General features: G+C 57.8%; 2 protein-coding genes across 3 annotated transcripts; one reads left to right on the top strand and one right to left on the bottom strand.

Moving 5' to 3' along the window:
- The first annotated feature begins 1,136 nt into the window (after positions 1–1,136).
- PLK1 (polo like kinase 1) lies at positions 1,137–6,411 on the top strand. The gene is made up of 10 exons (XM_051632272.1): positions 1,137–1,530; positions 1,734–1,902; positions 2,005–2,149; positions 2,585–2,678; positions 3,199–3,418; positions 3,738–3,896; positions 4,114–4,191; positions 4,648–4,802; positions 5,255–5,437; positions 5,739–6,411. The coding sequence occupies exons 1-10, from the start codon at positions 1,144–1,146 to the stop codon at positions 5,943–5,945; spliced, it is 1,797 nt and encodes a 598-aa protein (XP_051488232.1). The 5' UTR covers positions 1,137–1,143; the 3' UTR covers positions 5,946–6,411.
- A 538-nt stretch (positions 6,412–6,949) lies between these two features.
- On the bottom strand, positions 6,950–22,802 carry ERN2 (endoplasmic reticulum to nucleus signaling 2). Of its 2 annotated transcripts, XM_051632263.1 has the most exons (22): positions 17,788–22,802; positions 15,625–15,742; positions 15,328–15,361; positions 14,677–14,749; positions 14,257–14,329; positions 13,985–14,107; positions 13,794–13,895; positions 13,293–13,554; positions 13,109–13,187; positions 12,882–13,032; positions 12,288–12,409; positions 11,932–12,108; positions 11,459–11,711; positions 11,123–11,213; positions 10,594–10,783; positions 9,770–9,869; positions 9,444–9,643; positions 9,178–9,325; positions 8,943–9,070; positions 8,582–8,705; positions 8,244–8,311; positions 6,950–8,173 (listed from the first exon to the last, which is right to left on the bottom strand). In XM_051632263.1, the coding sequence occupies exons 1-22, from the start codon at positions 18,154–18,156 to the stop codon at positions 7,982–7,984; spliced, it is 3,177 nt and encodes a 1,058-aa protein (XP_051488223.1). In that variant the 5' UTR covers positions 18,157–22,802; the 3' UTR covers positions 6,950–7,981. The 2 variants fall into 2 exon arrangements, with proteins under 2 accessions (XP_051488223.1, XP_051488224.1); XM_051632264.1 differs by lacking the exons at positions 15,328–15,361; positions 17,788–22,802 and having other exon boundaries at positions 15,625–15,660.
- Between the last annotated feature and the right edge of the window lie 63 nt (positions 22,803–22,865).

The raw sequence follows: 22,865 nt of genomic DNA, 5'->3' as shown, positions 1-22,865 counted from the left end.
CCCTCCAGCAGGCTGAGCCACCCTCCTGCCTTCATTAAAACCTCTTTTATTGTCTCTGTTAAGGTGGCCTCTGCCAAGGTCTAAAACCAAGCCGCCACTGAAGATTTCAAACCCTCAGCACTGTTAACATCCCCTCAATCTGGCCACTTTCTCCTCCCGTCCTCTGAAGCATCCTGTGACCGGGGCTCCCCGCCCCACCTCTGCTGGCCCTGGGAAGACGGACTCTGGCTGGGCAGAGCGCTGCCGCGGCCGGCAGCGCCGCGTCTGGGACAGCCCGTGACCCGGGGCTGCGGGTGCGCGGGGGAGCGAGGGGGAACCCCCTTCTGGAGGGGCTCTTGTACCAACAGCGATGGCTTCGACACCGAGCCCCGTTCCTGCGTCCTTGGAACTGTGCTGCGGGGGCTCCGGGAAGGCCAGCCCCGCGGGCTGCTCCCGCTGCAGGGTGCGCAGGGGTCCCTGCGGGGCCGTCCCTGGGGCGGCCACGGCCACGCGTCAGCCCCGCGGGTCCCTAGATACAGCAGGTAAATACCAACAGGCCACTACCGTCACTAAATACAACAGGTAAACACCGAGAGGCCGCTGAACACCACAACGGGCCTCTAAGCTCACTAACCACAACAGGTAAATACTAAGGAGGCCCCTAAGCACGACAGGTAGGGCACCGGGAGGCAGCAGGTGAGCACCGGGGCCGCGGCGCACGCGGAGCACACGGGGAGAGCCGCGGGAGCCCCCTGGGCGCGACAGGTAAAATGCCACAGAGCCGGCCTGGGCGGGGCCTCGGAGGCTGAGGGATCGGGGCGCTTGTGGGCTGCGATGAGAGCAACTTCGTGACAAACACCAACGGGGCCGCACCCCGCCCGCCCGGGCGCCTGGCCCTTTAAATTCCCATCGTGCCTCGCGGCGGGCGGCGTGGATTTTAAATCCTCCCCGCCAATCAGGAGCCGCCGCGGGCGCGTAACGTTCCGGGGCTGCGTTTGAATCGGGCAGCGCCTGCCGGTGCCTGCCGGGTCCCTGCCGCTCGTCCCGCTCCCTGCCCGGTGCCTGCCGGGTCCCTGCCGCTCGTCCCGCTCCCTGCCCGGGCCTCCTGCACCTCCCGCACCTCCCGCGCCTCCCGTCTCAGCCCCGTTTCGCAGCGGCCCCGCCATGAGCACGGCGGGCGGAAAGGCAGCGGCGCGGCCGGCGGCGCTGGTGGAGCCGGTCCGGGCGGGCAGCGCGGCGGCGGCGGGAGCGGGGAAGGAGGTACCGAAGGTGCTGGTGGATCCGCGGACCCGGCGGAGCTTCGTGCGCGGGCGGTTCCTGGGGAAAGGCGGCTTCGCGCGGTGCTACGAGCTGGCGGAGGCGGAGAGCCGGGAGGTGTTCGCGGGGAAGGTGGTGCCCAAGTCGCTGCTGGTGAAGCCCCACCAGAAGGAGAAGATGTCCATGGAGATCGCCATCCACCGCAGCCTGGCCCACCGCCACGTCGTCGGCTTCCATGGATTCTTCGAGGACGCGGACTTCGTCTACGTGGTGCTGGAGCTTTGCCGCCGCAGGGTGAGGGGCTGCGCGGGGTCGGCGGGGACCCGCCGGCTGGGGGGAGCGGGTGGCTGGGGTCGGTGTCCCCGGCGCCGACGGTTCCCCGGCTTCTCTGCCTCGTGCTGGAGCTGCCGGCGGGGGGGGGGGGGGGGGGCGGGGAGGCCTGCCCGATGGGGGCTGAGGGTGCCGGTGGCCCCCGGTGTGACCCTCGCCCCCCGCAGTCGCTGCTGGAGCTGCACAAGCGGCGGAAGGCGCTGAGCGAGCCCGAGGTGCGGTACTACCTGCGCCAGACCATCCTGGGCTGCCAGTACCTGCACAGCCACCGGGTCATCCACCGCGACCTCAAGCTGGGAAACCTCTTCCTCAGCGACGACATGGAAGTGAAGATCGGTAAGTGTCTGACGTGACATCCTGCCAGCCCCCCACAGCAGGGTCCCCAGCCCTGGGGACCGGCCAACTGGGGCATCTCCAGTCACACCCTGTCTCTCCCAGGTGACTTTGGCCTGGCCACCAAGGTGGAGTACGATGGTGAGCGCAAGAAGACCCTGTGTGGGACCCCCAACTACATTGCCCCGGAGGTGCTGGGCAAGAAGGGGCACAGCTTCGAGGTGGACATCTGGTCCATTGGCTGCATCATGTGAGTCAAAACGCCTCAGTGCAGCCATGCCACAGGCTGGACGTGGGGCTGGGTGGTCCCAGTGGTCCAGGTCTCGTTTGCCTCTGGGCATTTCAGCGTGAGCTGAAGCTCTGGACGTGCTGTCTCAAGAGGAGCTGCCCTGGCCAAGCCCTGCTGCCAGCAGCACGTGGCCTCCCACAGGCTCTGCACATGCTGGTGTGTCTGTGGGCTGATCTGCTGCACAGCATGGCTGTCTCCAGGCATTTCCCAGAAGCCCACACTTCCAAGTTAGAACGCTCCCCAGAGGGTATTAGAATCCTGCTTCCCTTTTCAGGAACACGTGTGTGTCTGTGCTACTGCATGTCTGATGCTAAGTGTGCTCCCTCTGCCAGGAAAGGCCCCGGGTGTGCTCAGCACGGGATCACCTCTGACTCCCTTTTGTCTGTAAACACACAGGTACACTCTGCTGGTAGGGAAACCACCTTTTGAAACCTCTTGTCTAAAAGAGACATACATCCGAATCAAGAAGAACGAGTACACCATTCCCAAGGTGAGGAGCTTCCTGTGGGTGGGTACGCTCACCTGGCCGCACTTCTTGGTCAGCCTGCTGCCCCCTGTCCTGTGTCTGATGGTGACACTGCTCTTACTGCAGAGTGCCAGGAAGGGGACGTTTCAGGTGGTGGTGGAGGGAACCTGCAGGGCCAGCTTCCTCTAGGGGAGCCAGCAGCTTTCCCCTTTGTTATCCAACAAAAATCCAAGCTGGACAGTTGGCATGTGGGGTTAAATGGACACCTGCAGGTCTGTGAGGTCAGGGCTAGGTCCCCAGCTCATCTGACTGCTTATTGATTCAGTCTTGCTCAAGTCAGTTGAGCATGCTGTCAGGAGACAGCTCTCCATGCCTGCCCAGTTCTGTCTGCTCAGGCTTGTGTCCTTCTCTCCTGACCCAGCGCAGGAGCGCTCTGCTCCAAGCAGAACTTCACCCGGTTGAATATCCAGCATAACCATGGATTCACCACTAGTGCATGTCGTCCCCTGGCCCTTGTGTCTAACCTCTGCCCACCTCCTCTCAGCACATCAACCCCGTAGCTGCTAACCTGATCCAGAAGATGCTGAGGTCTGACCCTGCCACGCGCCCAACCATTGATGAGTTGCTGAACGACGAGTTCTTCACCTCGGGGTACATCCCCAGCCGCCTGCCCACCAGCTGCCTCACCGTAGCCCCCAGGTTCTCCATTGCTCCCAGTGGACTCGAACTGAACGGGCGGAAGCCGCTGACTGCCCTCAACAAAGGTAAGAGCAAGTGCCCGGGGGTGAGGCTGGGCTGTGGTGCTGGACGGGAGCCTGCCTGGCCTCCAGCAACCTCAGAGCCAGCGGTGGGGAATGTGACTCTCCCTCACTTCTTCTCCCAATTCTTATGGAAACCTGGAGCATTTTGTGAGAGAGAGGTCTCCTTGCACTTGGCCCAGAACCAAAGCAGGGAGGCAGTGCCAGGACTAGCTTTAGCAATACGGGATGTGATGCGTTTCCTATAGCTGGGTAGAATGTAAACCTGGTGCCTTTAGAAACCTGCTCCCTGCTCACCCCTCCACTCTTCTCTTTCCTGGCCCAGGACCAGACAGCCCTGCAGTAGAGAAGCTGCCTGAGAAGGAAGATGCAGCTGGGCTGCGGGAGGTGGGAGATCCTGTGGACTGTCACTTGGATGACATGCTGCAGCAGCTGGCTGCTGTCAACTCAGCCAAGCCCTCCGAGAGAGTGACAGTGAGACAAGGTGAGTCTGGGGACAATCCACAGGCACTGGCCTTCCTGGATAACTCCCTGCTTTGTCGCTCTGATGCCGTTGTCTGAAATGCCCAGCTAACCTCAGCTTCAAACAGGAAGGCTGAGCAGTGATGTAGCAGCTGCTTACCTCCCTTTTGCACTGCCTGCTGGCTGGGTGTGCAGGGTGCTGTGAAACGTCTTCTAACAAACTCCCTTCCTCTTTGCAGAAGAAGCTGAAGACCCAGCCTGCATCCCCATCTTCTGGGTTAGCAAATGGGTGGACTACTCTGATAAATATGGTCTAGGTAAATAATATGGGGGCAACACTTGAGTCTCTTCCAGTTTATGCAAGGGCTGGGGGAAGCTTGGAATTGGGCTTTGCATAGGTCTTCAATCACAGTTCTCCTGTGTGTGTGTGTCCAAGGCTGCTGCCAGGAATGTTACCAAATACACAGTGAATCCAGAGTAGTGGTGACTGAACATCAATCCTGGCCACTTTAAGGTGGAAAATGGCTACCTATTGCATGAGATGGCCAGCCATGCTCCCAATGAGCATGTGCACTCACTGTGGCAGTTGAAGTTGCTTCTGCAGCAGGTGATATGAGGGAGGATGAGAAATCCAGAGAAGTGCCATCCAGACTTCCACGTAGGAGAGTCTTAGGCCTGGCTGGGACCTGGTGGGGTGGCTGTCAGGAATGAGACAACTTTCTGCCAAGGTGTTTCACACACAGTGTGATCATGTGTATTTCCTTGTGCACCAGGTTACCAGCTGTGTGACAACAGTGTTGGGGTTCTCTTCAACGACTCCACTCGCCTCATCATGTACAACGACGGGGACAGCTTGCAGTACATCGAGCAGAACAGCACAGAGTCCTACTTCACTGTCAGGTCCTACCCCTCCGCCTTGAACAAGAAGGTCAGTTCTGAGGACAGGAGTGCTTGCCGGGGCTGGCTGCTCCTGGTGGGACTTCTGCTGGCTTTGTTGGGCTTTGCTGATGGGGTGGGTTCCAGAAACATCTGCAGCCCGAGGTCACTGCACTCTGGAGGGTTCCTCTCAGCTGGTGAAACACGGCCCCAAGGCAGGCACCGGCAGCTCTCTTCACTCACAGTTGCTACCTCAGGCTTATTTATGAGCAGTTACACAAAAAATAAGTCCTCACAAGAGTTGCACGTACCAAAGTGTTCAGCAAAGTGAGTCTCAAGTATGACAGACTGAGTTAACTTTGAGAACTTGCCCAAGTTTGTGCAGTGCCACCTGAAGCTCTGGAAGATGTTGGGAGGCTCTGGGACTGTGGGGGTAGCCCCTGCCCACCCCAGACAGCAGGAGTCGCCCTCAGCCTGGCTGCTCATGGCCTTTCCCCTCTGCAGATAACACTACTGAAGTATTTCCGCAACTACATGAGCGAGCACTTGCTGAAGGCAGGTGCCAACATCACCCCACGGGAAGGAGACGAGCTGGCCCGTCTGCCCTACCTCTGCATGTGGTTCCGGACCCGCAGCGCCATCATCCTGCACCTCAGCAACGGCACCGTGCAGATCAACTTCTTCCAGGTGAGGTTTTCCCCGGGGCTGTAGCTGCAGCTGCTGGAAGAGCCTCAGGTGCTGTGTGCAGGGCAGGGGGGAGCGTGGCCCCAGATGAAGCTCTGCCCAGTGACCCACGCACTGGCTCTGCTCCCCTTGCTGTGGTCCTGAGCTGGCTGGATCCATCTGTCCCCCTTTGCTGCAGTCTGAGGGGATGCTGCTTCTGAGTGCAGTTGGGGTGCCCCAACTGCTGCTGGGATGGTTTATCCTGAAAAAACGCAGTCCCCAAGGAGCTGAGTGCTCAGGGTGGTGGTGTGCTCTCTCCCTACAGGACCACACCAAGATCATCCTGTGTCCTCTCATGGCTGCTGTCACGTACATCGATGAGAAACGGGACTTCCGCACGTACAAGCTGAGCCTCATCGAGGAGCACGGCTGCTGCAAGGAGCTGGCCAGCCGGCTCCGCTACGCTCGCACCATGGTGGAGAAGCTCCTCAGTTCAAAGTCCAGCTCAGCCCGTGTGAAACCCTCTGCTTAGGCCTTGTTCTCCATGGACTCCACATCTGTGCCAAACTGCCCCAGCTGCGGCTGGGGGGCCTCGGAGCAGCCCTGCTCACACTGTGACCTCCGGCCAGCGCTGGGCTCCCACTCCTGGGCCATTTGCCACAGGGAAGCCCCTGCTGCTGTGGGAATGGCCTTGTTCACTCTGACTGATACCCAAAGGTTTCTTGCTACCCATTCCTAATAGAAAGTATTTTTTAATTGCATAACTAGTTGTTTTTTTTTTCCTAACTTCCCAAAGACAAAAGCCTGACTCAAAAAACAGCCACCTTGTTTGAGGCTCCTGGGCCTTCTCTTGAGAGAACAAAGCAGGGGGGAAAGCAGAACTATCATGTAAATAATTTGTACATGGCTGTGCTGGTGCCCTAGGCTTTTTGTTTTCTCTTGTAGAAATTCAGGTGAAATATTTAACATGCCCGGGGTGAGCAATCAGCCTTTTAATACTGAAATTAATCTACACAAAGCCTAAACTTTTGTATGTTATGTAATTTGATTAAAGATTGTTCACTAAAGTGTCCAGCCTGTCCTGCTTCCCCTTGGCTTGCAGGGAGGGGCAGAGCAGCACCTTCCCCCTGGCTGCCCCTCCATGTGAGAGCTGTCCTGCCCCTGGCTGAGCTGAGCCCTCACCTGCTCCTCAGCTCCAGCTCTTGACCACGGAGCAATGGGGAAATGGCAGCAGATTGTGGCAGGAAATGGGGAAGGGGTGAAGTTGTCTGGGCAGATGCTTGTGAGCAGAGAGGGGCCTGGAGTTGCTGCTGCTGTTTGTGCTGTTGTGTGCTGCAGGAAAGGAACCCTGGGGGCAGTGCAGGAGCTGTGCTCTAACCTGTGGGCTACCAGCCTTCCCCTTCCTTTGGACTGGCTATTTGCTACCTGGAAGATGCTCACAAATTTGAGTACAGAATTAGCAGAAGCTGGCTGTAGTAGACCCAGAAAGCTATGCTGAGTGTTCTCCCACTACTGCTCACTGCCAGCTCAGGCTGGTTTATTTTTAAGCAGGACAAGTTTTTATTTTTCTCTATAGCATTTTGTATAAAATGTTCTACAGCATTCTGAAAACAAGCCAGGTAAAAAAAAAACTTTTTTACCTGTGTCAAAACAAAACACAAACCAAACCCCTAAACAAACCAACAAAGAAACCCCACAAACCCCACACCTCAGGATGCTGTGACCCCAGCACTGCTCCTGCCCAGCTGTGCTGTGGGGCAAATGGCTCAGGCTCCTGGGCCCAGGACTGACACGGGGCTCTGCCCTGGAACTGACCACCTGCTGGGGAGCAAAAGGCAGAAAACCTTATTCCCAGCTGAAATAAAATAGCTTCATTCTTGGGATAGTACCAGAGGCCTCTGTGCCTCCCTCCAGGGCTGGTGGCACCTCACCCTTGGCAGCCCTGATGCAAATAGCAGGGCTGAGCCCTGGGGGCTGCTGGAAGTGGAGCTGCTGTGCCCCGACCCTTGGCTGGGCTGAAGGGTCATCTCCAGCAGCAAGGCTGGTGGATCAGTCCTGTCACCGTCACATTCAAAAAGCCACTTTCCCAGGCATATGGCATGGGAGGATGCAGGGGAAGAAGCTCAGCTATCCCTCTGGGACCTGACACAGCCCGGCTGTGTCACTCTGACAAGGGCATCACTCCCCAGCTGCCCTCAGGGAAACCTCACACACCTTTTCCTCTCTCTTACTGAGGAACCATTGCCACCAAAGAGATTTTTTTGGTCTCTAACACAAATGCCTTCAGGCACCAAGTCCAACCATGAGCATTTGCAAAGGCAGGTGCCCAGAGGGTCCCTCTTGTGTGCTGGAGATCCCAGATGATGGCCTGGTGCCACCATCAGCCCATCAGGTCTGGACCATCCTGCTTGTAACCCACACGTACGCTGGGCGGCCAGCGGTGCTGGAGCCCCACCTCGCCCTGGGGAGCGGGAGAAGGACACGGAGACCCCTGGGGCTGCTCCCAGCTGCTGCAGGTGGGGAGGAGCAGCCTGGCACAACGGGTGCCATCTCAGTGTGTGCCCCTGCTCAGTGGCCCTCATCCCCCAGCCCCTGGCAGTAGTAGGAGTGGAAGAGCCGCTCGCGGGCGCAGACCCTCATGGCGCAGTGGGTGTGCAGCAGCAGCTGGGGGAAGCGGGAGGTGAAGTACTGCACGAAGCCATCGGGGACGGAGCCCAGGGCTGCCTGCACGTCGGCTGGCAGCTCGTGGTAGTGATGCTTCTGCAGGAGAGAGGGCCAGGTGAGCGGGGGGCCTGGGCGGGGGGCGCGGGGGCACTTGGGGCAGCCCTACCTTGTTCCTCATGGCCCGCAGCAGGTCACGCACTGAGGCCCCCTTGTAGGTGCGGAACTTCCTCAGGTCTGGGGAGAGCAGGAGAGATGCTGAGTGAGGAGGGATGTGTCTGGGGTCAGAGGCCTGCTCACCCCAGCAGCACAGGATGAGCACCACAGCTGGGGGCAAACCAGGGCTCTGCTCTGCCCTCCCAAAGAAGGGCTGGCACATTCACCAACCTGGTTTTCAGCTCCTGGGCACAAGCTGGTGCCTCCTGCCCAGTACTGGGCACCAGGCCTAGGAACCCCATTCCCCACCCAATTCTGTGTGAAGGGCAGCGAGCCCGGCCCCGTGCTCACCTGTCTGCAGCGGGAGGGAGATGTGCATCCTCCAGTTAGTCCTCACCACCGAGCGGGCCCCTGCCTCCAGGGCTGAGACGATGGGCCCCTCGGCGGGCTCCTTCTCGATGCGGTCGCTGACGTCCTGCATCACCAAGAGCAGAGACGGGTGGTTATGGTGCTGGTCCCCACCCCGTACCAGGGCACAGAGCCAGTGCTGAGGGGGGCAAAGAGGCCTTGGCCCTAGCCCTAAGCTCAGGGAACTCCAACCCCTTGCAAAAGTAGCTCAAAGTGAACACATTGACCCAAACACAATGGTTTTCAGCACTCGTTTTTCAGAACACACCTATGTTTCCTGCCTGGTAGGATGGTATGTGCTCACCTGGAAGAACTGCAACTGCTTCTCCTGACTCCAGAAAAAGGGATGCATGAGGACCATGGAGGCTGAGGGGCGGTGCTGAGGCTCAGGGCTGATCATTGACACAATCAGCTCTCGTGCAACAAGCTTGTCTGGTAGGTGAAACAAAATGGAGATCTAACACCTCCAAGAAGGATAGGGAGCTGCATTGTTTGGCTCAGGATTTTCTGTGGGCTGTAGCTGAAGGGAAAGGTCTCACCGTGAACTTCCTCCTGCAGGCAGCTCAGCTGGTAGGAGCCCGACAAGATGTTGGCCTGTCGCCTCAAGCTGTCCCCAAATGGGTGCTGCCCTCCTGACACCACGTAGTAGAAGATGCAGCCAGCTGAGAAGATATCCACAGCACAGGTCTGCAAAACATGGAGGGGGAAGTGTCTTAACTGTGCACTGCAGCAGCCCGCAGCAAGGCTGCTGCCAGCACGGGGGGCTCTGCTGTGAGGGACTGGCACAGCAGGGCTGCCCACTGACCGGGTTCTCCTTCGGGGCCTCCTGCAGCACCTCGGGCGCGATCCAGCCCTCGGTGCCGGGGATGCCGGAGCGGAGGCTGAAGCTCTGTCGTCCCCCCTGAAGCTTCTTGCAGAGGCCAAAGTCAGAGATGACAGCTCGGATCAGCCCGTGGCGATTTGGGACAGAGATCAGGATGTTACAAGGCTTCAGATCTCGATGGACTGGAGGAGAGAGTGGGCAGTGTCACCTGCCAGGGCTGGAGCAGAGCTGGGCTCTGCCTGCCCTGTGGCCCCGGCAGCTGCTGCCTGAGCCCCTGGCCCGGCTGCGGACACGCAATCCCCTCCTACCGATGCTGAGGGAGTGCAGGTGGGCCAGGCCCAGCATGGTCTGGCGCAGGACAGACACCGGGTCCAGGCTGCGGCGGTCGAAGCTGGGGCTTTCCACATACTGGAACCACACAGAGGGAAAAAGAGATGAACTGATTTGCCCTGATTTACTGGGACAACCAAGGCAAGGCTTGTCAGCAGAGAGAATTCTCGCTGGGCTGACAGGGGTGGAAGGAGAAGAGCCTGTCTGGAGACTGTTAGTGTGCCCAAGGCTTGCCATTTCCAGCTTTCCCAGTCAACATCTATTCCCTCTGTAGCAAACTGCCCTCACTTCTGCCCTCACACCTCCACAGCTTCAGCAACACACAGGCTGTATGAAATGGTAAAAGGATGCTTGTTCTTCCCCCTGCCAAGTATCTTCCCAGCACATGAACAATGTGGAGGCTTGGAGCTGCCCTGTCCATCCTGAGACAGAAATCAGCAGGAGAACAAGGGCAGGGGCTGGTCTGACACCACAGCAGTGCTCCCACTGGCTGCTCTGTCCCTCCAAGGCACCTCCTAGCCTGCCCCTGCCCAGCCCGGCCCTTGTTCCCTCTGGCTGCTGGAAGCAGGTTTGGACAGGGCTGTCCACTCATAGCCTGTCAAGAACTCCAAAGAGGGCTCCAAACCCAAGAGCCACTGGCTGCCCACCCTGCCCTGAGGCACACACTGTGCTCTGCAGGAACAGCACAAAGCCCCTGGGGACTGACCTGCACGCACAGGTATGAGGACATCCAGGGCTGATGGACACTCTCCAGCAGCAGCCCTGTGCAGCCAGCGCCATGACCCCAGCTCCCCAGCCTCACCTCCTGCAGGGTGGCAGAGCAGAGCTCGATGGCGATGTAGTGGAACTGCTTGTCCTTCTCAGTGCAGAAGTAGCGGACGACGTGGGGGTGCTCGTCTGACTCCCGGAGCAGCTGGACCTCCCGGTCCACCAGGTGGACACACTCGGGCAGCAGGCGTTTCACGGCCACATTCCGGCCATCAAACTGTCCCCTGTGTGAGGAGGCACTGGCAGTGACCAGGCACAGCCCACCCCAGCCAGAGCAGACCCCGGCGCCGCAGATCGGCAGCCTGGGCAGGCTCTGGCCAAAGCTGGATCCTTGCCCCTTGGTGCCCTCAACATGGGTCACCTTGAAGTGACTCCCAAAGACTTGTCACAGCCACAGACAGGCAGAAATCTCTGCAGCAAGCTGGAAAGTGGGGGCTCAGGCTCCCCAGGTGGCAACACATTCTCAAAAGCTCCCAAGCCAGCAGCCACCATCCTTCTGCTGTCCCTGTGGCTCCCAGGGCAACGAGAGCAGAATGAGGACAGGGACCCGGGGTGCTACCCACCTGAAGACAAAGGTTCCTCCAGCTCCGTGGCCCAGCATGTCCTTAGGGTTAAAAGAAATTTTCCCAACTACAATCATGTCTGGTTCTGCATCTGCAGAGGAAGACAGCTGTCCTTCAACCTGTCCTATACAAAGGACACCCAGTTCTTTAACTGCCTGGCTGTTTCTGGGGCCCTACTACTATTGCAATAGTTTTTGTAGCCCCTGTTTATCCATCAGCAGGTCCTGCATCTGCATCCCCATCAGCTCCAGCCCTCTCATGTGCTAGTCACCTCTGCTCCTGACAACACCTGGGAGCAGAGAGCCCCTCACACCTTGCCCATTCCACTGCACACACCTTCAGCAGCCACTGGGACAGCTGGATCCAGGCTGACCATCCCGTTAGCCAGGTCCTCCAGGTGGTCCGAGGGGCTGGAGCTCTGCGGGAGCTGCGATGTGCTCCCATGGCTCAGCCCCAGCATCCCAGGCTCTGCATGGACACCCTCCTCGGTGACTCGGCCCGGGAGCAGCATCTCCTGCTGCTGTTGCAGGAGCTGGATCTGCTGCTCCAGCTGCTGCTGCTGCTGCACCGTGTGCTGCTGCTGCAGTTTCTGGAACACAAACCACAGGAGTGCTCAGCTCCAGGGCCAGGCCACATCATGTGCCCCCCTGGCCCCAGCACCACGGTGGCTCCTCATGGGTGTTGGGGGACAGCGGGGGGCTGCTGGCAGCCACAGACCACCACTCACACCCACAGAGGAGAAGGGAGTCCCCGGCCCTTCAAAAGTGGCCTTTCTGCAGAAGAAGGGCTCTTCAAGAGACCCCACTCACCATCAGCAGGAGGAAGAGGACGCCCCCGCCCAGCAGCGCTGTGCCCACACCAGCCATCATCAGGTCCCAGACGCTGGCCTCAGGGTACACCTCCACCTGCTCCCCTGGCACAGGGTGTGGCTCGAACTGCCCCTCGCTGCGGAGAACAGGCTCCTCCGGGCCGCTTGGGGCCCCGAACTGCAACATATGCCCAGGGCCGGTTGACACCCGAGGGACAGACCCATGGGCATGCAGGTTTGGGACTCCCTCCCTGTGCTACCCCATGCTCTGACCCACCGTCCAGCCCCAGCCCCTTCAGCAACCCAACACAGCCCCCCCAGCGTGCAGGTGGGACTCTGCAAAGCTCCAGCACTCACATCATCGAACACGGTCCTGGCAGGAGGAGCCCTCGGGATGATGGTTTCCGTTGTCTTCCTCAAGTTCTCCGGGAAAGCTCGCAGCATCGTAGTGTGGACCACAGGAGGCAGCTCATGGTGCCCTGCCGCAGGACAGAGACAGCCATCAGCTGGTCACTGGTCACAGCACCCCTCCTTCACCTCCCCAGCACCAACATGGGCTCACTGGATAGGGTGTCCCCTGAAGAAGGGGTGTCACTTCTCATGGGAGGCACAAGCAACATCATGGCTACACCCTGCCCGGTCTGTCCCCAGAAAGGGACCTGGAGCAGCAGCAGCCAGTGGGGAAAGGCAGAGAGCATGCATGGGAGGTGACCCTGCTCTTCTGTGCCCCCTTGTCACCACCCCCAGACACCACAGATTTCCAAATGTGCCAAGGCAGCCATTGCATCTGCCACAGCCATCACGAGTCACAGTCTCAGCCTTTTTATCCTGCTGAGCAGAGCAGGTCAACCTGGCACCCCAAAACTCGACAGTGGCTCAAGCTGCCCCTCCCCAGGCACCCACCCTGGGAGCGGGGACACAGGGAAAGCCTGTGTCCTCATGGGTCCATACCTATTAGGAGCCACTGGTTGTGGAGTGAGGTGATGCTGCCCTGGGGGTACTTGACATCGGTGCTGGGCGTGATCTCACACTCCCCTGACTCTCTCATGGTCACATCCTCAGTGGTGGGGCCATCAATCCTGGCCAGTGTGATGCCCTGTGGCTGGAAGCCGGCAGCTTGTGGGGCACCGTGCAGCTGGAACCTGCTCCCAGTGCAGCTCACCCCGGCAGAGACTCACCACCAGAGCCACGCTGCCATGGACCAGGGAGGTCAGGGCGTAGAAGCTGGTTGCATATTTCCCCACGTAGAGTGCAGGCCTGCAAGGCAGGGACAAGCATCAGCCCTCCATCTGTCATGGATCAGGGTGGTTGAGAACAGGCAACCCAAATGCCACCAGCTGCCACAGCACAGGAACCACCTACAGCAGCTGGGTCTTGGTGGCAGCAAAGTCCTTCACAGACTGGTAGTTCCACTTGAGAAGGTGGATGTCCTGTGAGTGGAAGGTCAGGTAGCGCAGGGTCTCCATGGCCAGGTTGAGGTGGGGGACACGGCGGAGGCTGTCCTGGTGCCACACGTAGATGCCGACGACAGGCGAGCCATAGTTCTGTGCCCACAGGACCTCCCCACTCTCCTTGTCCACTGTCACCACCAGCCCGTCCCCGCTGGAGGCAAAGTGTGCCATTTCTGGGTAGCCAGAGGGAGAGGAGCGATGCAGGGGGGCTGGCTGGGGGGCTTTGTCCCCCTCCACCCTCTCAGTCCTGCCTTGCCTGCTGCGGTGCTCCCAGGAGAGCCCCAGCTGGTGCAAAAGCCGTTATTGCCAGCAAGCTGAGACCTGCTGGCCATGGCGGTGTCACCACAGGGTCTGGCATGGCCAGGTCCCCTGCAAGTGGGGGCTGGGACGCTGGCTCCTGGGGGACACTCACTGTAGGGGTAGGACTCCTCACAGAGCGGCGCTGAGTATTCAGAGAAGGTGGCATTCCAGCGCAGCTCCCGGGACTTGGTGTCGTACATGGTGATGACGTACTCTGGGGAGAAGCACAGGGCATGAGGTCACTGCCCAGCACCCTGCTCCTGGGGGTGGATGGACAGACGGACGGGAGCAGGACTGGCTTACGGGTACGGCCGATGTAGAGCAGGGGACTGGACGGGCACAGCCCATCCCAGGCCTCTGTCGAGAGCGTGGTCTGCTTCTCTCCTGACTTGGGGTCCACGATGAACCAGGTGTCCTGCTTCTTCCCTGAGCAAGAAAATACATTTTCTGTAAGTCTCTGCCGTCCTGCTCTCCATCCCCAAGGCTCCCCCCTGTCTCCTCTCCACGGACACGCTGCTGGGAGGCCCTGCTCAGGCTCTCCTCCCCCTGGCCCCGCATGGCTGCTCCCCACGTACCGGTGTAGAGCACCCCGTCCGAGCTGCGGCACGGCGAGGACTGCACCAGCTCTGGGATGGTGAACGGCAGCTTCTGCAACACAGACGCAGCGTGGATGTGGGGCCAGAGAAACACCTCCCTGAGCAGCAGCCTTCCAGCCTTTCAGAGCAGGGTGGGAAGGAGAGATCCCCGGGACAGCCCCTTGTGCTTGCTGGCCTTCACTGCTCAGCCCCAAAGCAAGATGACTGGAGGGAAGGAAAGGTTCCCAGCTGGATTTGTCCCCACACTCTTGGCTGACATCCTCCAGGTGCCAAGGACAAGTTGGAACATCTGAAGGCCCCAGCTTGCCCTGTTTGGTGGGTCTGCCCAGTCCCCCAGACCTGAGAACCCCAGGAGGGGTGGGCAGGTGGAATGCACACAGCCCCCACAGCCCCCCTCACCATCAAGCCTTCTTTGTTCTTTCCTCCCAGGATATACAGGCTGCCATCATTGGGGTCTGGAAGGAATGCTGGTCTGGAAAGGAGAGAGGAAGATAAAACAGGATCTGCACCCTGCCCTGGGCACATGCCAAGAACTGAAGAGGAGCTGCACTAAAGGAACCACTTTGGCAGTTTGCTCCAGGCTGATTCAATCCAGGCTTAACCTTTCCCAGAACCCTCCAGCACCGGCTTTGGTAGGAGATGAACTCCCACCCTGGGTCAGTGCTGTAGCTCCACACAGCTGCCCTGTGCCTGCCAGCCATGCTGCCCTGCTGTCCTGCCCACCTAGGGAACCCCCCACTCTCCTGCCTTCCCTGGCACTTCCAGGTGCACTTTCCTCCATTTCCCCCCTAGGCTTTTGTGCGTGGTGCTGCCGAAAGCTTCTGGGATACAATTCAGCAGTGGGGAGTAGCTGCTCCTCGTCACCACATGCGAGGTGCTAGTACAAAGGGGGTTTAAGGCAGCGTAGGGCATGGGCTGGGAGTTTCATTTCTCTGAGGTTCCCCTTTTTTGATGTGGATCCACTGGTTGATGAGAGCAGCTGTGCTCCTCGGAAAGGCACAGGCCGCCTGCCCTGCCCAGGGGACGCTGCCCGCGGGGGGTGACACTCACTCTGCCACATAAACCGGCACCTGCAGAATAGGATCTGAAAAAGAGAGCGAAAGGCAGGTGTCAGCAGCCTCTCCCCGTGAGCAGGGACAACGTGGCAGTGTTTGCCAAGTGCAGCCACGTGCTGCTGTGCCCATGGACACAGCCCATTTGCATTTCAGACCCAGAATAGGCATGGCTGGCAGCAGGGGTCTGCACCCCCCATGCTCTGCCCCGTGCACAGTTGTGCTTGGGGCTGGGGCTGCAACTCTGGCCCCTGGCTGGTGACAAGCCCAGGGAGCACCCTGGGTTGCTACTCACCATCCTTCAGGGTCCACTTGATGTCCCCCGTGCTCTTACTCACTGCATGAAGGTTTCCATCCAGAGTGGATATAAAAAGCAGTGTTTCTGGAACAGTGACAGCACCACCTTTGAGGCACTGTGGACAGAAATGCTGTCTTTAGGGAGCAAGGTCAGGCTTGGGGATGAGCCCCCATGGCCGGGGCCACCTCAGGCAGCTCCACAGCCCCCATGCTCAGCACATCACAGCAGCTGGCTGCAGGAGGAGCCCCCAGGCCTGTCTCGTCCCCAGTGCGGAAGATTGGGAGGGAAAATAATTTCTTTCCTTGCACCAGTGTATTAAATCTGCTCATTCCCCCAGCTCCACCTGCACAGGACAAGGGCAGAATCCCATCTCCTAACAGCTGCTGGGAGGTGCTGTGCTTTATAAACTGTGGCATTAAGCCCCAGCCCTATGGTTGCTGCACTTGCAGTGAACAGCACCCCAGCAGCGTGTGGCACCCCTGGTCCCTGGCTCCTGCAGCACCAACCATGTCCCACTGGAGCAGTCCTGGGGCTGGTGCAGCCCCTCCTTTGCCTTCCCACTGGCAGAGATGAGCTGCTGGGCAGCTGTTTCCAGCCACAACTCTGGGCACCTTCCTAAAGAGAACACAAACAGCCCGACTACCAGCTTCTTCCAGAAACAAACAAGTTGGGTGACTTTTCATGCCAGAAATGCAATGAATGCCTGTCCAGGCTTTCAAAGCTACATATTTCAGCAGCCCTGATGTTGAGGGAGTCATTGTAAATTCATGCTGGGAAGAGGAGCTGCTGCTTCCGTGTACAGCGTCTGTACAGCAGCTGCCAGCTCAGCCAGCAGCACACACGGCAGCCTCGCCCCCTCGGCAAACAGGGATCAGCAAACAGCCCCAGGACCCACAGGCTCCGGGTGGAGGCCGGGCTGGCACGGCCAGCCTGATGCCAGGGAGCCAGGGCAGCGCCTGGGCTCACCGCTGTGATGCCAAAACTGCTGCCCTAGTCACTCGTGTGAGGTGGCCCAAGGACATTCCTTGGCCCCATGTGCCAACCCCCTGGCAGCCCCCCGTGCTGCCTCTCACCTGCTCCGTACCTGGAGCCTGAGCCAGACAGCAATCCTGCTCTGGGGACCATCCGGACTAAAGAGCGGGACCGGAGTCCGGCCGGCAGCCTGTGCCAGGACAGGGCCCCACGTGTGAGCACGAGCCCCTCTGCAGAGCAGAATCTGATGATGGTGACAGACCAGCCATGGCCCAGGGGGATGAGGAGACACTCTCCCTTAATCCATGGAAATTCCTCCAACTTCACAACATGCACAGCAGCCCCAGGGGTGCCAGGTCACCTGCTCTCCGGCTGTGCCTCCTGCAGGAGCACACACCAGCTCCCTCCCAGCCCACCTCACACCAACCCCTCTGCTTCAAGCCCGATTCTGTTCTTCGCTCTTCTTCTTGCCTAATTCTTAAGTGAGGTCAGAATGACTCCCCCAGCTCTGGCTGTTCTCAGAGGACACGATGGGTTGGGCAGAAGAGGGGACTGGTCCCCAGCAGTGCATGGCCACGCAGGCAGCTCGCTGACTGCTGCCACACAACCAGGCCGGCAGACACGGAGCTGCTGCAGGGCGGCCACCTGTACGAGGGACACAGAACTGAGCCCGCAGGGCGCTGCCAGCTGTCAGAGCCACAGCGGGCTCTGCACCCACGGACTGCTGCCTTCCTTGCTGGAGCAGCGCTACCAACACCTGCCAAAACCACCCCGGCACGCTGCCCGCTGCCGGGGGCTCCCAGGGAAGGGGGGGTCTCCTCCCAGCCCCAGCAGTGGAGACACTTTTCTGAGTGGGGGGGAACAAACTCGGCCCTGGGCGCTGCATGTCCCCTCACCCGGGGCGAGCAGCGCTCATCTCCATCACGCACCTGCAACACCCTCCGCGGGACTCCCACGCAACCGCCCCGACCGCGGGGACACGGCAGCCCCTGGGCCCCCCCACGCTCTGGGGAGCCAGACCCCGCGCACCCACGCGCTTGTGACACGGGCGCTCAGCCCCTCTGCCACACGCAGGGGCTGCTGCCTGCACACCCGCGCACACCCGCAGGGCACGGCCACGCACCCGCACCCCCCGACCGCGGGCACTGCCACGGCCCCGCCGCCCCCGCGGCTGCGGCGCGGCCCTACCTGTGCCGTGAGCGGCAGGAGCAGCAGCAGGGCCGGGAGCAGCCCCCGGAGCTCCCCCCGGAGCTCCCCCCGGAGCCTCCCCCGGCGCAGCGGCGCGGAGGGGCCGCCCATGTCCCGGACATGCCGGGGCCGCGGAGCGCAGGGCCGGGCCGCGCTTATCGCCGGGCCCTGAGTCAGCGGGGCCGGGGCGGATCCAGGATGCGGTTTCCTGCCCCCCCGGCCCGGCCCCGGCCGCTCCCCGCCCCGCACAGCGGCGGCCGCCAGCGCCGGGGCAGCGGGAGGTGCCGGGCTGCACCCCGGGACCCCCAGCCCCGTTCTCCGGCCCTCTGCAATCTCGGCTTCAGCATCACGGCCGCGCACCGTCCCCATCCCTGCGGTTTTAACACTATTCTGGGAAAAACTCCTCTCACCGGTAGCGCGGGACAAAGCGTACAGGCTCCCCCGGACCTCGGCCCCGGCCCCGCCGGGACGCAGAGGGCTCTTCCCGGCCGCCTTACACACCAACCCATCTGGAATAACCTTCACTCCAGGAAAAAGCAGCGCACAGGTGCTGGTGGGAGAGCTCTTTCCAAAAGGAGGAACTGGAGCTGAACAGGGGTTTTGGCAGAATTCAGCTCCCCCAGCCCCACGAATCACTGGCCGTTAGGGCACACCTGGATATTAAACTGAACTTGCCAATACTGCACCTTAGGTGGCTGTACAGCACATATTTGGAACGTTATTTCAGTGATGACACTAATTAATTGTCTCAGCCCGCTTTTTTTACAGGGGTGAGGGGAGGGAAAGCTTCTAAGGCCAGTCACAAACAGAGGCAGCATCTGTCAAGCCTTAAAAAGCCCCAAGACAGCCGGCTGCTCCTCAGCACCCGTGCTTGGCAGGCTGTCACACACAGGTGGCACTGCTGACACCCCAGCAAGCTCTGCACGACACAGCTACAGTTTAACACCAGAGTAAACCCGGGTTTGGATGGGGAGCTAGGGAAGAGCTCTCCTGTAATTCACATCCCTTTCACACACAGCAGTGCTTGTCCCAAATCCCACCCTGGGGAACGGGACCGACGGCGTCAGACGTGACAGCGGGTTTCCACCCGTGTCCAGCTTTCCACAAAAACCCAACTACAAACCCTTTGCTCGTGGTTGCTCATGGGAGAGGAAGTAGCTGAGCATGTACAGAACGCTGAAACTCTCAAACGCAGAATTACTTAATTATCAAACTTTAATTGATAGGACTAATCTTACAGAATAAAACAACAGGATAACCAGTCAAGGTTACACTTAAAAAAATCCAGCAGTGCAAATCTAAGACTAAATATTTGTCATCTCCCCCTCCCCTGAAATAGGCAATAGATTATTTAAAAATACCGTAATACATGGTACTTACATATTCCATTTAAAATAAATCTGCAGTGGGCACAAACACCTAGAACTTGTATTTTTAATATAAAACCAAAGATTGAGTTGCTTAGGATATGGATAAGATGTGGTGAACTTCCATGAGCCACAGAAAGCAAGTCCTTGGCTGGAAGGTAAAGTGGCCACGACTTTCTACAACCCTCCTGGTCCCCCTCTTCTCCCACAGGGATGAGGACATTAATTAACAAAACCAAAATGGGAACAACCTCATCCTAACAGGTGGCAAAAGGCTGGAGTACAAAGCTGAAACAGCTCTCTTGGAAAAATCAAGTTACAGAGGGAAAAAAAAACTAAACAGCAGAAGGAAAGTCTGGAAAAAAGCCCTTCAGCAGCAAGCTGTCCCAGGGAGCAGCCGGAGCAGGGAGCACCCATGGTTGTACAGCAACATGGTGATGGGAAGGGAGCACACAGAGAGACCATCACAACATGGCACCTGGACAGTGCCACTGCACGGGAATTGTTCCTCTTTGGCCCTTAAAGCATGAAGAAGCAACAGACAGGAGCTGCCACCAGTGCAACGCGGGGCAGTTGTGTGCGTGGTACCAGTCAGAACACACTGTGTGTTAACCCTTTCTTTTCTAGCTCCTTGAATTCAGATCACTCTTCCTCTTCCATCACCACAACACCCCAGTTTTAGTCACATTTCTCACCAAAGTGTCATTAACAGAAATCAATGATTTACTTAAAGTTGATATGAAACACTTGAGTAACAAGATTTTCACACAAGGTGCAGTCTCTGTTTGACCCAGGCAGGGTCCAGTGATGGACTCTGCATTCCTACTGCAACACTAATCCAGGAGTGCTTACGCTTGGGATGCATGGACAGAGGAGGAAGGAATACTCAGGACAAGGAGAGCAGAACACAGGTGAGCTGTACCACTCCAGGCACTGGAGCAGGGCACGGAGAGCTCAGGCACCGTGGCCGGGCTCACACCGGGCAGGAAGGGGACGCTGCCCACCTCCTGGGAAGCACCAGCTCTGCTCCCTGGAAACCCACCCCTGCAGTACAGATGCTTTAATCCCCAATTAGTAAATCTGCAAAGCACTTAATACAACTTCATACCCCAAAATGCTGATAGGGAATTGCACACATACACAATAGGGAACTGATGGCCACCAGGAGATCACTGAACTGTAATTTAACTGAAACAAACTTTTGCACAAGAACCACCAGATATTACCATAAACTTCCTATGGAAGATTATACATTGGATCTCAAAACAATCTATCAGCCAATTCAAAATACTGGTTATATTTGCACTTTACTCACAAAGCTTGTGTATAACTGAGGACTAATTGCCAGACTCCTCCGTGGGACCATTTGTTACGCTGCATCTGCACAGGAGACGATCACAGACATCAGAGAGTAAAACCCAAAGTCAAGACAGAGGCTAGCAAAGGGCTCCCCAGTTAGGCAAGCTGTGACACTACTTAACTAGAGAGATGGTGTTTTCTTAGATGTTAGTGATCATTAGGTAATGTCAGTAATTGCCTTGGAAAAAATCAGTACATACCAGAAGATACAGAGCTCCACATTATCCCGAAAAGGAAAGGATCTTTAAAGCAGTGCTGCTAAGTTCAGTTGGAATATTCATTTCAAGTAACTCCCAAGAAACCTACTATATTAAGCCAACAAACACCAATTAGAACATTGCATGTAAGTATCACTTTCCTGTATTTTAATTCAAACTTTGCACATAGAACAGAAGAGTGAAACAATTTCCTTTTTCCAATCAAATCCACCTTGAAAAGCAGCACCTAAGTAGGATCACATTTTCTTAAGTTCATAATATTTTCTTCTCCACGTTTAAAACTGCTTTGTAACACATGGGTTTTATATTCAGTTTCTTTTGACATGGATTGTAGCTGGCCCAGGATGCAGAGGGGCTGTCTCCCTGGGAAGGGCACAGACAGGGGGGCTGGACATGGCCCGTCCCCTGCCCCCAGCGCTGGAGGAGCGGGTACGAGCGGGACTGGGCAGAGCACGGGGGCCACAGCAGCCAAGAGCACCTCCTCACGGGGAGCAGGCTCAGGAAACTGGGAAGGACAAGGGAACATGAAGGGATGTGCAGACAGGCCAGAGCAAGCCAAGCAGCAGGTGGAAGCTGGTAACCACAGACCCAACGACACGTGCAGCGGTGACCCCACCTGACAGAAAAAGCCAGTGTCCCCGTCCTCTTCAGGCTGCAGCGCGTGCTCTCCCCAGGTACAGAACTCCACATTTCAGCCTTAACACCAGGTTTGGCGACTGGGAGTGAGAATGCTGCCTTTAATTTGCAATTATGTCTCCAATTAACTGAGGCCAGCCCCACTCCTCGTCCAGGCAAGCTCAGCAGCAGGGAAGGGGCTGTGCAGGGAGCCCGCCCGGCGCTGCTGCAGGACCAGCTCTGGCCCCAGTGCCGTGGCAAGACATGCTGCTGGTGGCTTGTACAGAGAAAGGAAATACCTCAAGCTACAAGAGTAACAAGCACATCACTAGTTCATATGCAGGATATGAAACACCTTGAAAATTTGTACTGCAGGGATGTTTTAACTGAAAACACAAAAGAAAAGCTGCTTACGCTGCTACCAGGAGTCTTCAGGTAATTACATAATCTTAACACATACTATAAAGTGAACACTTTTCCCAGTCTCTCCAAATAAAATAAAATAAAATAAATACTTATTTGGGAATTTGCACCTGCTGAGTTTCAACTGGGCTGTTTCAAAGAGAGTGAAAAATGGACATAGAATAGATGAAGACCAGCTACTCCTGCAAGGCTACTTCTCCAGGAGTTTCTCAAAACACTGAGCTACTTGCATTGAGTAAAATCAGTATTAATAACAAGCAGCGATCTGTGAGATGCAGGTTTAACACTGAGCAAGACTGATTCAGTCTGACTGCACAGCCATCTGCCACGGGCGTGCACCTCTTAGGACTGAAAGGTCAGTTCAGAAAACCTGAGATAAACGGCAAGTGAGTGGCTGAGATGAGATGCAGGATGCCACAAACCAAAGGCCAGGAGCGTCACTTCAGACACGACGAGAGGCAAGACCTTCCTGTAAACTTGAGCAAGAGAAAAGCTGAAAGGTGATTTAAATTCCAAAAGACCAGTTGCTGGATATATATTCTAAATTTGGCAAGATTCACTGAACAAGATCACTATCCATTTCCAAATCCAGGTCACAAAAGACTACTGCAGTTATTTGAGATCTAAATTGGCATCCGAGCTTCTCTCTGCCCCACACCTCCCACCCCAAAGCAGGCAGGGCTCTGGGGTTCAGTCGCCTTGGGAGACCCGGGTCACTGCTCCACCCCACTCCAGGAGGCTCTGCAGTGACAGGGGTGTCAGCACAACAGCTGCAGGGAGACTCGAGGCTGCAACATGCAGGGTCCAGAAATGCTCTGAAACACACGGCAGGGCCAGGGCAGGAGGAACAGGAGCTGAGAGATACCTGTGTGGGAGGAACCACCGAGGTGGCACCAAGGGGACAGTGAGCAGCACTGGGCCACTGCCACTACAGAGCACCCACAGTGGGAGCCATCTGCTGCAAACACACCACACAGAGACCAGCCCCAGGCTTAAGGGTTGGGAAACAAAGCGGGGAGGAGAAGCAAAAAAAAAACCACAACAAAAACAGAGCATCTTTGGGTTAAAGAACAAAAGTTTTGCTACCAAAGAGTTA

Source organism: Apus apus, chromosome 14, assembly GCF_020740795.1.
Source record: "Apus apus isolate bApuApu2 chromosome 14, bApuApu2.pri.cur, whole genome shotgun sequence".
NCBI classification, from domain to species: domain Eukaryota; kingdom Metazoa; phylum Chordata; class Aves; order Apodiformes; family Apodidae; genus Apus; species Apus apus.
This window is presented reverse-complemented; position numbering and strand designations above follow the sequence as displayed.